Genomic DNA, 15740 nt, shown 5'->3' on the forward strand with positions numbered 1-15740 from the left:
CTTCTTCTGTTTCCCCTTTCAGAAAGTTAAAATACAAGAAGGGGAGGGTTTCTGGCCCCCCGCTCCCGTCCACATTAGTCGCCTTCTACGACACGTGAGGAATGCGTGGGAAGTATTCTTTCTCCCCTATCCCCTATATATATATATATATATATATATATATATATATATATATATATATATATATATATATATATATATATATATATATATATATATATATATATATATATATATATATATATATATATATATATATATACTATACCGGGGTATATACCGGGGTTGACGTGCTGTCAGTGGATTGAATCAAGGCATGTGTATGGGGGTGGGTTGGGCCATTTCATTTCGTCTGTTTCCTTGCGCTACCTCGCAAACGCGGGAGACAGCGGGAAAAAAAAAAAGATATATATATATATATATATATATATATATATATATATATATATATATATATATATATATATAGCCCACGCCTCGCATCCATATAAGATTGTTGGAACTCCTATTCCTTCAAACATACCCATCTTTGCTTTCTGAGATAACGCTCTCAACTTCCGCAGATTTTTAAACGCTCCCAGAACTTTATCCCCCTCCCCCACTCTGTGACTCACTTCCGCTTCCATGGTTCCACCCGCTGCTAAATCCACTCCCAGATATCTAAAACACTTCACTTCCTCCAGTCTTTCTCCATTCAAACTTACCTCCAAACTGACTTGTCCCTCAGCCTTACTGTACTTCATAACCTTGCTGTTGTTCACATTTACCCTCAGCTTTCTTCTTTCACACACTTTATCAAACTCAGTCACCAACTTCTGCAGTTTCTCACCCGAACCAGCCACCAGCGCTGTATCATCAGCTAACAACAACTGACTCACTTCTCAAGCCCTCTCATCCACAACAGACTGCATACTTGCCGCTCTTTCCAAAACTCTTGCATTCACCTCCCTAACCACCCCATCCATAAACAAATTAAACGGCCATGGAGACATCACGCACCCCTATCGCAAACCAACATTCACTGGGAACCAGTCACTTTCCTCTCTTCCTACTGGTACACATGCCTTACATCCTTGATAAAAACTTTCCACTGCTTCTAGCAACTTATCTGCCAGACCATATACTCTTAATACCTTCCATAGAGCATCTCTATCAACTCTATCATATGCCTTCTCCATGTCCATAAATGCTACATACATTCTTCAAAGCAAACATCTGATAATATTTGTGTGTGTGTGTGTGTCTCTCTCTCTCTCTCTCTCTCTCTCTCTCTCTCTCTCTCTCTCTCTCTCTCTCTCTCTCTCTCTCTCTCTCTCTCTCTCTCTCTCTCTCTCTCTCTCTCTCTCTGTAAATGAGGATTTATTGAGTTCAAACAGCAATTCTTCTGAAAATGCACACTTGAGGAGTTACATTATTGGGGATCATAATTGTAAATAGTGAATTAATCAAAGATCAAGGTAGGGCTGGATACTTTTATGCTTTAGATAAGCACATGAGTGAGGCCTATCTACATTGTACAAGATGTTTTACAGAGAAAAGTTTATTGTTTATACATTTTGTACACTTTATACATTATGTACACATTATACATTTAGTGGTAATTCATCGAAACATTACGTGATGTAGTTACATATTAGTTGTATTACAGTAGCATTGTGTTGACATACGTTATGTATTTGATGGTGAACATTAAGTGATGTAAAGTCACATACAGGCTTAATCACAGTAGTATTGTGTTGACATACATTATGTATTCAAAGGTTAACATCAAGTGATGTAAAGTTCCATGCTGAACTGTAGCAATATTGTGTTGACATACACAATGCACTGAATGGTAAACATTAAGGGATGAATATTTTCACGTGGGTTGCGCTGCAGTAATATGGTAGTTGATATACACATAACAACAGAAGTAAACTGATTGCTGGCTTAGCTGTGCATTATTTCATGGATGGTTTATGATCATCCCAGTGGCAGGTATAGGACCATTCTTGTGCCCGTACAGCAATGGTTGGTACAAGTTCATTGTGGTGACGCATCTCGGTCAAGCGATCACCACTCTGACCCCGGCCGGAGGAAATTCATAAAGCGGTTTGGGTCAGCAGGGTGGGTGACGATCCCTCAGTGTAAACGTGATTTACACTGAGGTGACCACATCTCCGAGGTAAAGTCTCTCGAGTGAGTTATTTGTTCATCAGTTCAGTGATACAGATCTCTAACTTGTGTATGTCTTTCCTCACCACATTCGCTGGAGGTAGAGGCTGGCACAATACAGGTATCTGGCTGAGAGAGAAGTGGTGTTCGTGCTGACATGTTGTGTTTATACCTACCTTCTCTGCAAGGTGTGATGTCATGTTTCATCATTAGTCTGTTGACACGTCAAGTGAAGATATCCATCCATGCGAGATGATGTCTCTCTAGCCAGTGTGGTGTCCACTCATACCACGAAGGAAGCAACACATTAATACTGAGGGTTATCTGCAGGTCGTGGGTGCGTCTCTATAGGAGATGGCCACATAGAAACATTTGACGGACTGCGTTACATCTTCTCTGGCCGCTGTAACTACACTATGGTGCAGGAAGGCTGCTCAGGCTTCACCACCCCGTCAATATCTGTTCAGTTCAAGCCATGTAATCCTCCTGTGCAGAACATCTCCTGTAATGGTGAAGTTACCATCAAACACAACGATCATATAGCCATTACCATCACCCAAGGACCCACTGTAAAGGTTGTTACAGCTATGCTAACTCTCCTCACTAGCAGTGTCCAGGTTAAGTGATGATGTAGGTGATGCATCCACCATTGTAGGAGTAATGTAGTCAGTATGTTGGCCAGTCTTCTTACACAGGCAGTTACTGATCATGTCTACTTAAACCTATAGTGTGAGGAACTTTCAGATTACAGCAATCAGTGAGTTAAGACTGTTAATAAAATAATCATTTTAAAGTAAGAAACACCTACTTCATTTCACAGTGTAAATAAGGATATCATTTATGTTCATGTAGTCTTATTTTCACAGAGGAATGGTATTAGCATCCCCTTGCCTTATTACCAGCCAGACGACAATTTGTTCGTGTGGGATGATGGGATGGAGATCGGAATCATTACCTTTCGTGGGTTTTATGTGAGTATAATGTTACTTCGAAGTTTAGTACGATAAACACATGTATTATTATGTGTACATAAGAGTCACCAGTGTATGAATGTTGAATCACATACTAAGACACGTTCTAGGGAAGAACTGTTTTCTGCTGCACAAAAAAATCATGTAAAAAAATTACTTAAAAGTCGCCTACGTATGTATCATGTTTGCTCTGCATAATCCACATAAAGCAAAAGATAAAGAAAATCATACATCATTTTGTAAAGGTGTTACATAGAGGAATTCTCAATGCTTGTTCTATGAATTGAAGGAATCCATTCTAATTTATTTAGATTATTTTAATGATAAAGTTCTTGTTCATGTGTTCACATCACTCCACACCACATACCTGTTCTTGTTCATGTGTTCACATCACTCCACACCACATACCCGTTCTTGTTTATGCGTTCACATCAATCCACACCACATACCTGTTCTTGTTCATGTGTTCACATCAATCCACACCATATACCTGTTATTGTTCATGTGTTCATATGACTTAACACAACATACCTGTTATTCTTAATGTGTTTACATCACTCCACACCACATAAATTTTCTTTTTCATTTGTTCACATCACTCCACACCACATACATTTCCATGTGTTCTCATCACTCCGCAACACATATCTGTTCTTGTTCATGTGATCACATCACTCCACACCACATACCTGTTCATCTTCATGTGTTCATATCACTCCACACCACATACCTATTCTTGTTCATATGTTTTCACATCACTCCACACTACATACCTGTTCTTGTTCATGTGTTCACGTCACTCCACACCACATTCCTGTTCTTGTTCATGTGATCACATCACTCCACACCACATACATGTTCTTGTTCATGTGTTCACATCACTCCACACCACATACCTGTTCTTGTTCATGTGTACACATCATTCAAAAACACATACCTGTTCTTTTTCATGTGTTCACGTCACTCCACAACATATATATGTTCTTGTTCACGTATTCAAACACTCCAAACCACATACTTATTCCTGTTCATATGTTTTCACATTACTCCACACAACATACCTGTTCTTGTTCATGTGTTCATATCTCAACACCAAATACCTGTTCTTTTTCATGTGTTCACATCGCTCCACACCACATACCTGTTTTTGTTTGTGTTTACATCACTCCTTAATACATACCTGTTCTTGTTCATATGTTCACATCACTCCACACCACATACCTGTTCTTCTTCATATGTTCATATCACTCCACACCACATACCTGTTCTTGTTTATGCGTTCACATCACTCCACACCACATACCTGTTCTTGTTCATGTGTTCACATCAATCCACACCATTTACCTAATACCATGTGTTCACATCACTAAACACAACATACCTATTATTGTTTATGTGTTCATATCACTCCACACTACATGAATTTTCTTTTTCATGTGTTCACATCACTCCACATTACATACATGTTCATGTGTTCTCATCACTCCACAAACACACCTGTTCTTATTCATGTGTTCACATCACTCCACACCACATACCTGTTCTTGTTCATGTGTTCACATCACTCCACACCACATATCTGTTCTTCATGTGTTCATATCACCCCACACCACATACCTGTTCTTGTTCATATGTTTTCACATCACTCCACACCACATACCTGTTCTTGTTCATGTGTTCACATCACTCCACACCACATTCCTTTTCTTGTCCATGTGTTCACATCACTCCACACCACATACATGTTCTTGTTCAATGTGTTCACATCACTCCCCACCATATACCTGTTCTTGTTCATGTGTTCACATCACTCCACAACACATATCTGTTCTTGTTCACGTGCTCAAACACTCCACACCACATGCCTATTCTTGTTCATATGTTTTCACGTTACTCCACACAACATACCTGTTCTTATTCATGTGTTCATATCACAATACCAAATACCTGTTCTTTTTCATGTGTTCACATCACTCCACACCACATACCTGTTCTTGTTTATGTGTTTGCATCACTCCTTAATACATACCTGTTCTTGTTCATGTGTTCACATCACTCCACACCATATATCTGTTCTTGTTCATGTGTTTACATCACTCCACAGAAAATACCTGATCTTGTTCGTGTATTCATATCACTCCACACAACATACCTGTTCTTGTTCATGTGTTCACATCACCACACCACATTCCTATTCTTGTTCATGTGTTCACATCACTCCACAACAAATATCTGTTCTTTTTCATGTGTTCACATCACTCCACACCACATACCTGTTCTTGTTCATATGTTTTCACATCACTCCACACCACACCCCTATTCTTGTTCATTTGTTCTCATAACCACACCAAATACCTGTTCTTTTTTATGTGTTCACATCACTCCACACCACAGACCTGTTCTTGTTTATGTGTTTACATCACTCCTCAATACATAGCTGTTCTTGTTCATGTGTTCACATCACTCTACACCATATATCTGTTCTTGTTCATGTGTTTACATCAATCCACATAACATACCTGATCTTGTTCATGTGTTCACATCACTCCACTTCACATACATATTCTTTTAATGTGTGAACATCACCACACCACATACCTGTTCTTGTTCATGTGTTCACATCACTCCACAACACACGTTTTTGTTAATTTGTTCATATCATTCAACAACACATACCTGTACTTTTTCATATGTTCACATCATTCCACAACACATACCAGTTCTTGCTCATGTGTTCACATCACTCCACACCAATACCTGTTCTTGTTTATGAGTTCACATCCCTCCACACTACATGCATGTTTTTCTTCATGTGTTCACATCACACCATATACATATTCATGTGGTCACATCACTCCACAACACATTCCTGTTCTTGTTCATGTGTTCACATCAATCCACAACAAATACCTGTTTTAGTTCATGTGTTCACATCACTCCACACCATATGCCTGTTCTTGTTCATGTGTTCACATCACTCCACACCACATACCTGTTCTTATTCATGTGTTCATATCACCACAACATATACCTGTTCTTGTTCATATGTTTTCGTATCACTACACACCACATACCTATTCTTGTTCATGTGTTCACATCACTGCACACCACATACCTGTTCTTGTTCATGTGTGCACATCACCACACCACACTTGTTTTTGTTAATTTGTTCATATCATTCAACAACACATACCTGTTCTTTTTCATATGTTCACATCATTTCACAACACATACCTGTTCTTGCTCATGTGTTCACATCACTCCACACCAAATACCTGTTATTGTTTATGTGTTCACATCACTTCACACCACATGCATGTTATTCTTCATGTGTTCACAACATTGCGCACCATATGCATGTTCATGTGTTCACATCACTCCACAACACATACCTGTTCTTGTTCATGAGTTCACATCACTCCACGCCACATACATGTTCTTGTTAATGTGTTCACATCACTACACACCTCATACCTGTTCTTCATGTGTTCACATCACTCCACACCGCATACCTGTTCTTTTTCATGTGTTCACATCACTCCAAAAGACTTACCTGTTCTTGTTCATGTGCTCACATTGCCATACCACATACCTCTTCTTGTTCATGTGTTCACATCACTCAACACCACACACATGTTCTTGTTCATTTTATTCACATCACTCCACACCACATTCCTGATCTCGTTCATATGTTCACATCGCTCCACACCACATACCTGTTCTTGAAGATGTGTTCACATCACTTCACACCACATTCCTGGTCTTGTTCATTAGTTCTCATCACTTCACACCACATACCTGTTCATATTCATGTGTTCACATTACTCCACACCGGATAAATGTTCTTGTTCATGTGTTCACATCACAACACGTACCTGCGCATGTTCATATGTTCATATCACAACACATACCTATTTTTGTTCAGGTGCTCATATCACTCCACACCATGTACATGTTCTTGTTCATGTGTTCACATCACTCCTCACCATATACCTGTTCTGTTCATGTGTTACATCAACACACCGCATACCTGTTATTGTTCATGTGTACACATCACCAAACTACATACCTGTTCATTTTCATGTGTATACACCACTCCACACCACATACTTGTTCTTGTTCATATGTTCCTATCATTAAACACTACATACATGTTCTTGTTCATGTGTTCACATCATTCCACACCAAATACCTGTTGTTTTTCATGTGTTCACATCACTTCACACCACATACCTGTTCTAGTTTATTTTTTACATCACTCCACAATATTTACCTCTTCTTGTTCATGTGTTCACAACACTCCACACCATATATCTGTTCCTGTTCATGTGTTTACATAACTCCACAGCAGATACCTGATATTGTTCATGTGTTCATATCACTCCACACCTCATACCTGTTCTTGTTCGTGTGTGCACATCGCCACACCACATACCTGTTTTTGTTCATGTGTTCACATCACTCCACACCACATACCAGTTTTTCTTCATTTGTTCACATCACTCAACAACACATACCTGTTCTTGTTCATATATTCACATCACTCCACAACACATACCTGTTCTTGTTCATTTGTTCTTATCACTCCACACCACATACATGTTCTTGTTCATGTGTTCATATCACTCCAACCCACATACCTGTTCTTGTTCATGTGGTCACATCACTCCACACCATATGCCTGTTCTTTTTCATGTGTTCACATAACTCCACACAAGATACCTGTTCTTGTTCATGTGTTCATATCAACACACCATATACCTGTTCTTGTTCATGTGCAAACATCACCACACCACATACCCTTTCTTGTTCATGCGTACACATCACCCCACACCACATATCTATTCTTGTTTATGTGTTCACATCATTCTACACCACATATCTGTTCTTGTTCATGTGTTCATATCACTCCACAGCACATACTTGTTCTTGTTCATATGTTCACATCACTCCACACCACATACCTTTTCTTCTTCATATGTTCACATCATTCCACACCACATACCTGTTCTTGTTCATGTGTTCACACTTCCACACCACATACCTGTTGTTGTTCATGTGTTCATATCACTCCACGCCACATTCCTGTCTGTTATTGTGTTCACATCACTCCACACCACATACCTGTTCTTTATGTGTTTACAACACTCCTCAATAAATACCTATTCTTGTTCATGTGTTCACATCACTCCACACCATATGTCAGTTGTTGTTCATGTGTTTATGTCACTCCACAGCGCGTACCTGACCTTGTTCATACTTTCACATCACTCCACACCACATACCACTTCTTGTTCATATATGCATATCACCACACCACATACCTGTTCTTGTTAATATGTTCACATCACTCCACAACACATACCTGTTCTTGTTATATGTTCACATCACTCCACACCACATACCTGTTCTTGTTCATATGTTCCCATCACTCCAGACCATATACCTCTTCTTGTTTATGTGTTCACATCACTCCACACCACATACCTGTACTTCCTCATGTGTTCACATCACTCTACACCGCATATCTCTTCTTGTTCATGTGCTCACATAACAACACATACCTGCTCTTCCTCATGTGTTCACTTCACCACAACACATACCTGTTCTTGTTCATGTGTTAACATCATTCCACGCCACATACATGCTCTTGTTCATGTGTTCACATCACTCCACACCATATACATGTTCTAGTTCATGTGTTAATATCACTCCACACCACATACCTGTTCTTGTTCATGTGTTCATATCAACACACCACATACCGATTCTTCTTCATGTGCGCACATTAACGCGTCACATACCTGTTCTTGTTCATGTGTACACATCACTCCACACCACATATCTATTCTTGTTTATGTGTTCACATCACTCTACACCACATACCTGTTCCTGTTCATATGTTTACATTACTGAACATCACATACCTGTTCTCATTCATGTGTTCACATCACTCCACACCAAATACCTGTTCTTTTTCAGGTGTTCACATCACTCCACACCACATACCGGTTCTTGTTCATGTGTTTACATTACTCCACAGCACATACCTGATCTTGTTTATATGTTCACATCACTCCACACGACATACCGGTTTTTGTTCATGCGTTCACATCACTCCACAACACATACCTGTTCTTGTTCAATTTTCTTATTACTCTACAACACATACATGTTCTTGTTCATGTGTTCACATCTCTCCAACCCACATACCTGTTCTTGTTCATGTGTTACCATCACAACATATGCCTGTTCTTTTTCATGTGTTCACATCACTCGACACCAGATACATGTTCTTGTTCATATGTTCACATCGCTCCTCACTACATACCTGTTCTTGTTCATGTGTTCACATCATTCCACATCACACACCTGTTCTTGTTCATGTGTTCATATCACTCCACACCACATACATCTTGTTATTGTGTTCATATCACTCCACACCACATACCTGTTCTTGTTCATGCGTTTACATCACTCCAAATCGCATAAATCTTTTGGTTCATATGTTCACATCACAACATATACCTGCTCTTGTTCATGTGTTCACATTACCACAACACATACTTGTTCTTGTTCATGTGTTCACATAACTCCATGCCAAATACATGTTCATGTGTTCACATCACTCAACACCACATACATGTTCTAGTTCATGTGTTCACATCATTCCACGCCACATACCTGTTCTTGTTCATATGTTCATGTCAACACACCAAATACCTGTTTTTGTTCATATGCGCACATCACCACACCACATACCTGTTCTTGTTCACTTAAACACATCACTCCACACCACATATATATTCTTGTTTATGTGTTCACATCACTCCACATCGCATAAATCTTTTGGTTCATATTATTGTTCATTTGTTTACATTACTAAACATCACATACCTGTTCTCATTCATGTGTTCACATCACATCACACCAAACATCTGTTCTTTTTATGTGTTCACATCACTCCACACCATATACGGGTTCTTGTTTATGTGTTCATATCACTCCACACCATATATCTGTTCTTGTTCATGTGTATACATCACTCCACAGCACATACCAGATCTTGTTTATGTGTTCACATCATTCCACACCACATACCAGTTTTTGTTCATGTGTTCACATCACTCCACAGCACATACCTTTTTTTCATGTTCGCACATCACCTCACCACATACCTGTTTTTGTTAATGTGTTTACATCACTCCACAACACATACTTCTATTGTTCATTTATTCACATCATTCTACAACATATACCTGTTCTTATTCATATGTTCACATCAACACACCACATGCCTGTTACCATTCATGTGTTCACATCACCACACCACATACCTGTTCATTTTCATGTGCATACATCATTCTACACCACATACTTGTTCTCGTTCATATGTTCACACCATTAAACACCACATACATGTTGGTGTTCACGTGTTCACATCATTCCATACCAAATACCTTTTGTTTTCATGTGTTCACATCACTCCACAACGCACACCTGTTCTTGTTTATTTGTTTACATCACTCCACAATACTTACCTCTTTTTGTTCATGTGTTCACAACACTTTACACCATATATCTGTTCTTGTTCATGTGTTTACATAACTCCACAGCAGACACCTCATATTGTTCATGTCTTCACATCACTCTACACCCCATACCTGTTCTTGTTCATGTGTGCACATCAATACACCACATACCTGTTCTTGTTCATTTGTTCACATCACTCAACAACATATACCTGATTTTGTTCATTTGTTCACATCACTCAACAACACACCTGTTCTTGTTCATATGTTCCTATCACTCCACAACACATACCTTTTCTTCTTCATATGTTCACATCACTCCACACCACATATCTGTTCTTGTTCATATGTTTTCACATCACTCCACACCACATACCTAGTCTTGTTCATATGTTCACATCACTCCACGCCACATTCCTCTCTGTTCATGTATTCACATCACTCCACACCATATACCTGTTCTTGTTTATGTGTTTACATCACTCCTCAATAAATATCTGTTCTTGTTCATGTGTTCACATCCCTCCACACCATATGTTCTTGTTCATGTGTTTATATCACTCCACAGCACAAACCTGATCTTGTTCATGCTTTGACATCACATCACATACCTCTTCTTGTTCATGTATGCATATCACCATACTACATACCTGTTCTTGTTCATATGTTCACATCACTCCACAACACATATCTGTTCTTGTTTATATGTTCACATCACTCCACGCCATATACCTGTTCTTGTTCATATGTTCCCATCACTCCAGACTATTTATCTGTTCTTGTTCATGTGTTCACATCACTCCACACCACATAACTGTTCTTGTTCATGTGTTCACATCACTCCACACCACAAACCTGTTCTTGTTCATGTGTTCACATCACTCCACACCACATACCTGTTCTTGTTCATGTGTTCACATCACTCCACACCATATACTTGTTCTTGTTCATGTGTTCACATCACTCCACACCACATACCTGTTCTTGTTCATATGTTCACATCACTCCACAACACATACTTGGTCTTGTTCTGATGTTCACATCCTTCCACACCACATTCTTGTTCTTGTTCATGTGTTCACATCACTCTACGACACGTACCCTTTCTTGTTCCTTTGTTCACATCACTCCAAACCACTTACCTTTTCTTGTCCAAATGTTCACATAACTCCACAGCACATGTATGTTCTTTCATATGGTCACATCATTCCACGCCATATACCTATTCTTGTTCATGTGTTCATATCACTCCACACCACATACCTGTTCTTGTTCATGTCTTCATATCACTCCACACCACACACTTGTTCTTGTTCATGTGTGCACATCACACCACATACCTGTTCTTGTTCATGTTTTCACATCCGTCCACACCACATGCTCGTTCTTGTTCATGTGTTCACATCACTCCACACCAAATACATGTTCTTGTTCACGTGTTCATATCACTAAACATGACATTTCTGTTCTTGTTTATGTGTTCACATCATCCACAACACATACTTGTTCTTGTTCTTGTGTTCACATCATTCCGCACCACATACCTATTCTTGTTCATGTGTTCAGATCACTCCACACCACATACATGTTCTTGTTCATGTGTTCATATAACTTCACACCACATACCTGTTCTTGTTTATGTGTTCACATCACTCAACACCACATACCTGTTCTTGTTCATGTGTTCACATCACTCCACACCGCATATCTGTTCTTATTCATGTTTACACATCACAACACATACTAACACATACTTGCACTTGTTTTTGTGTTCATATTACCACAACATATACCTGTTCTTGTTCATGCGTTGACATCACCCCACACCTCATACATGTTCTTGTTCATGTATTTACATTACTAAACACCATATACATTTTCTTTTTCATGTGTTCACATCACTCCACACCACATACTTGTTCTTTTTCATGAGTTCATATCAACACACCACATACCTGTTTTTGTACATGTGCGCACATCACAACATATAACTGTTCTTTTCATGAACACACATCACTCCACACCACATACACGTTCTTGTTCATATGTTCACAACACTAAACAAAAATAAGTTTTCTTCATGCGTTCACTTCACACCACACCACATACCTGCTCTTGTTCATTTGTTCACATTACTCCACAGCACATACCTGTTTTTGTTCATTTGTTCACATCACTCAACATCACATACCTGTTCTTGTTCACGTTCACATCACTCCACAACACATACTTTTTCTTCTTCATATGTTCACATCACTCCACACCACATATCTGTTCTTGTTCATATGTTTTCATATCATTCCTCACCACTTACCTGGTCTTGTTCATGTGTTCACATCACTCAACGCCACATTCCTGTCTGTTCATGTGTTCACATCACTCCACACCACATACCTGTTCATGTTTATGTGTTTACATCACTCCTCAATAAATACCTATTCTTGCTCATGGGTTCACATCACTCCGCACCACATGTCAGTTCTTGTTCATGTGTTTACATCACTCCACAGCACAAACCTGATCTTTTTCATGCTTCGACATCGCTATACACCATATACCTCTTCTTGTTCATGTATGCATATTACCACACCACATACCTGTTCTTGTTCATATATTCACATCACTCCACAACACATATCTGTTCTTGTTTATATGTTCACATCACTCCACACCATATACCTGTTCTTGTTCATATGTTCCCATCACTCCAAACCATATACCTGTTCTTGTTTATGTGTTCACATCACTCCACACCACATACCTGTTCTTGTTCATGTGTTCACATCACTCCATACCACATACCTGTTCTTGTTCATATGTTCACATCACTCCACACATACCTGTTCTTCAAGTGTGCATATCACCACACCACATACCTGTTTTTGTTCATATGTTCCCATTACTCCACAACACATACTTGGTCTTGTTCTGATGTTCACATCCTTCCACACCACATTCTTGATCTTGTTCATGTGTTCACATCACTCCACGACACGTACCCTTTCTTGTTCATTTCTTTACACCACTCCAAACCACATACCTTTTCTAGTTCAAATGTTCATATAACTCCACACCATATATATGTTCTTGTTCATATGTTCACATTATTCCACACCAAATAACTGTTCTTGTTCATGTGTTCATATCATTTCACACCACATACCTGTTTTTGTTCATGTCTTCATATCACTCCACACCACAAACCTGTTCTTGTTCATGTTTGCACATCACACCACATACCTGTTCTTGTTCATGTGTTCACATCACTCCACACCACATACTTGTTCTTGTTCATGTGTTCACATCACACTAAATACCTATTCTTCTTCATGTGTTTACATCATTCCACATGACATTCCTGTTCTTGTTTATGTGTTCACATCACTCCACAACACATACGTGTTCTTGTTCTTGTGTTCACATCGTTCCACACCACACACCTGTTTTGTTCATGTCTTCAGATCAATCCACACAGCATACATGTTCTTGTTCATGTGTTCATATCACTTCACACCACATACATGTTCTTGTTTATGTGTTCACATCACTCAACACGACATACCCGTTCTTGTTCATGTGTTCACATCACTCCACACCACATACCTGTTCTTACTCATGTGTACACATCACAACACATACTTGCACTTGTTCATGTGTTCACATTACTCCACACCATATGCCTGTTCTTTTTCATGCGTTCACATAACTTCACACCAGATACATGTTCTTGTTCCTGTGTTCACATCATTCCACACCACATACGTGTTCTTGTTCATGTGTTCACATCAACCCACATCCCATACATGTTTTTGTTCATGCATTCACATCACTCCACACCACATACATGTTCTTTTTCATGTGTTTACATCACTCCACACCACATACATGCTCTTGTTCATGTGTTCATATCAACACACTACATACCTATCCTTGTACATGTGTGCACATCACCACAACACAAACCTGTTCTTTTTCATGAATACACATCACTCCACGCCACATACCTATTCTTGTTCATATGTTCACATCACTAAACAACAATAAGTGTTCTTGGTCATGTGTTCACGTCACTCCACACCAAATACCTATTCTTTTTCAAGTGTTCACATCACTCCACACCACATACCTTTTCTTGTTTATGTTTACATCATTCCACAATACTTACCTCGTCTTGTTCATGTGTTCACATCTCTCCACACCATATATCTGTTCTTAGTCATGTGTTTACATCACTGCACACCACATATATATTCTTGTTCATGTGTTCACATCACTCCCCACCAGATACTTGTTCTCGTTCATGCGTTCACATCACTCCACACCACATACCAGTTCTTTTTCATGTATTCATATCACTCCACGCCACATACCTATTCTTGTTCATGTGTTCACATCACTCCACACCAAATTCCTGTTCTTGTTCATGTGTTCACATCACTCCACAACACATACCTGTTCTTGTTCATGTCTTAAAATCACTCCACATCGCATACGTGTTCTTGTTCATGTGTTCACATCACTCCACACCACATTTCATTTCTTGTTCATATGTTCACATCACCACACTACATACCTGTTCTTGTTCATGTATCTACATCGCTCCACACCATATAGCTCTCCTTGTCCATGTGTTCACATCGCTCCACACCACATTCCTTTTCCTGTTCCTGTGTTCACATCACTCCACAACATATACCTATTCTTGTTCATATGTTCACGTCACACCACATACATGTTTTTGTTCATGTGTTCGCATTACTCCACACCATATACCTGTTCTTGTTCATGTGTTAACATCACTCCACATCACAAACCTGTTCTTGTTTATGTGTTCACATCACTCTACAAGACATATCTGTTCTTGTTCATGTATTCACATCACTTCATACCACATACATGCTCTTGTTCATGTGTTCACATCACTCCACACCACAAACCTGTTCTTATTTACGTGTTCACGTCACTCCACACCACATACCTGTACTTGTTCGTGTATTCACATCACTCCACACTACATTCCTTTTCTTGTTCATGTGTTCACATCACTCCACAAAACATACCTGTTCTTGTTCATGTTTTCACA

The 15740-nt window shown here is 39.2% G+C and overlaps 1 protein-coding gene across 4 annotated transcripts in view; it reads left to right on the plus strand.

Moving 5' to 3' along the window:
- The window catches only part of LOC139758846 (BMP-binding endothelial regulator protein-like), a 254066-nt gene that overhangs the window by 152656 nt on the left and 85670 nt on the right, over positions 1 to 15740 (plus strand). For all 4 annotated transcript variants that reach the window (XM_071680701.1, XM_071680704.1, XM_071680702.1 and 1 more), the window contains 2 exons: positions 2485 to 2729; positions 3021 to 3125. In XM_071680701.1, coding sequence (XP_071536802.1) covers positions 2485 to 2729; positions 3021 to 3125 — 350 coding nt within the window. The remainder of the gene's footprint in view (positions 1 to 2484; positions 2730 to 3020; positions 3126 to 15740) is intronic.

This window comes from Panulirus ornatus, chromosome 31 (genome assembly GCF_036320965.1).
Source record: "Panulirus ornatus isolate Po-2019 chromosome 31, ASM3632096v1, whole genome shotgun sequence".
In the NCBI taxonomy this organism is placed as follows: domain Eukaryota; kingdom Metazoa; phylum Arthropoda; class Malacostraca; order Decapoda; family Palinuridae; genus Panulirus; species Panulirus ornatus.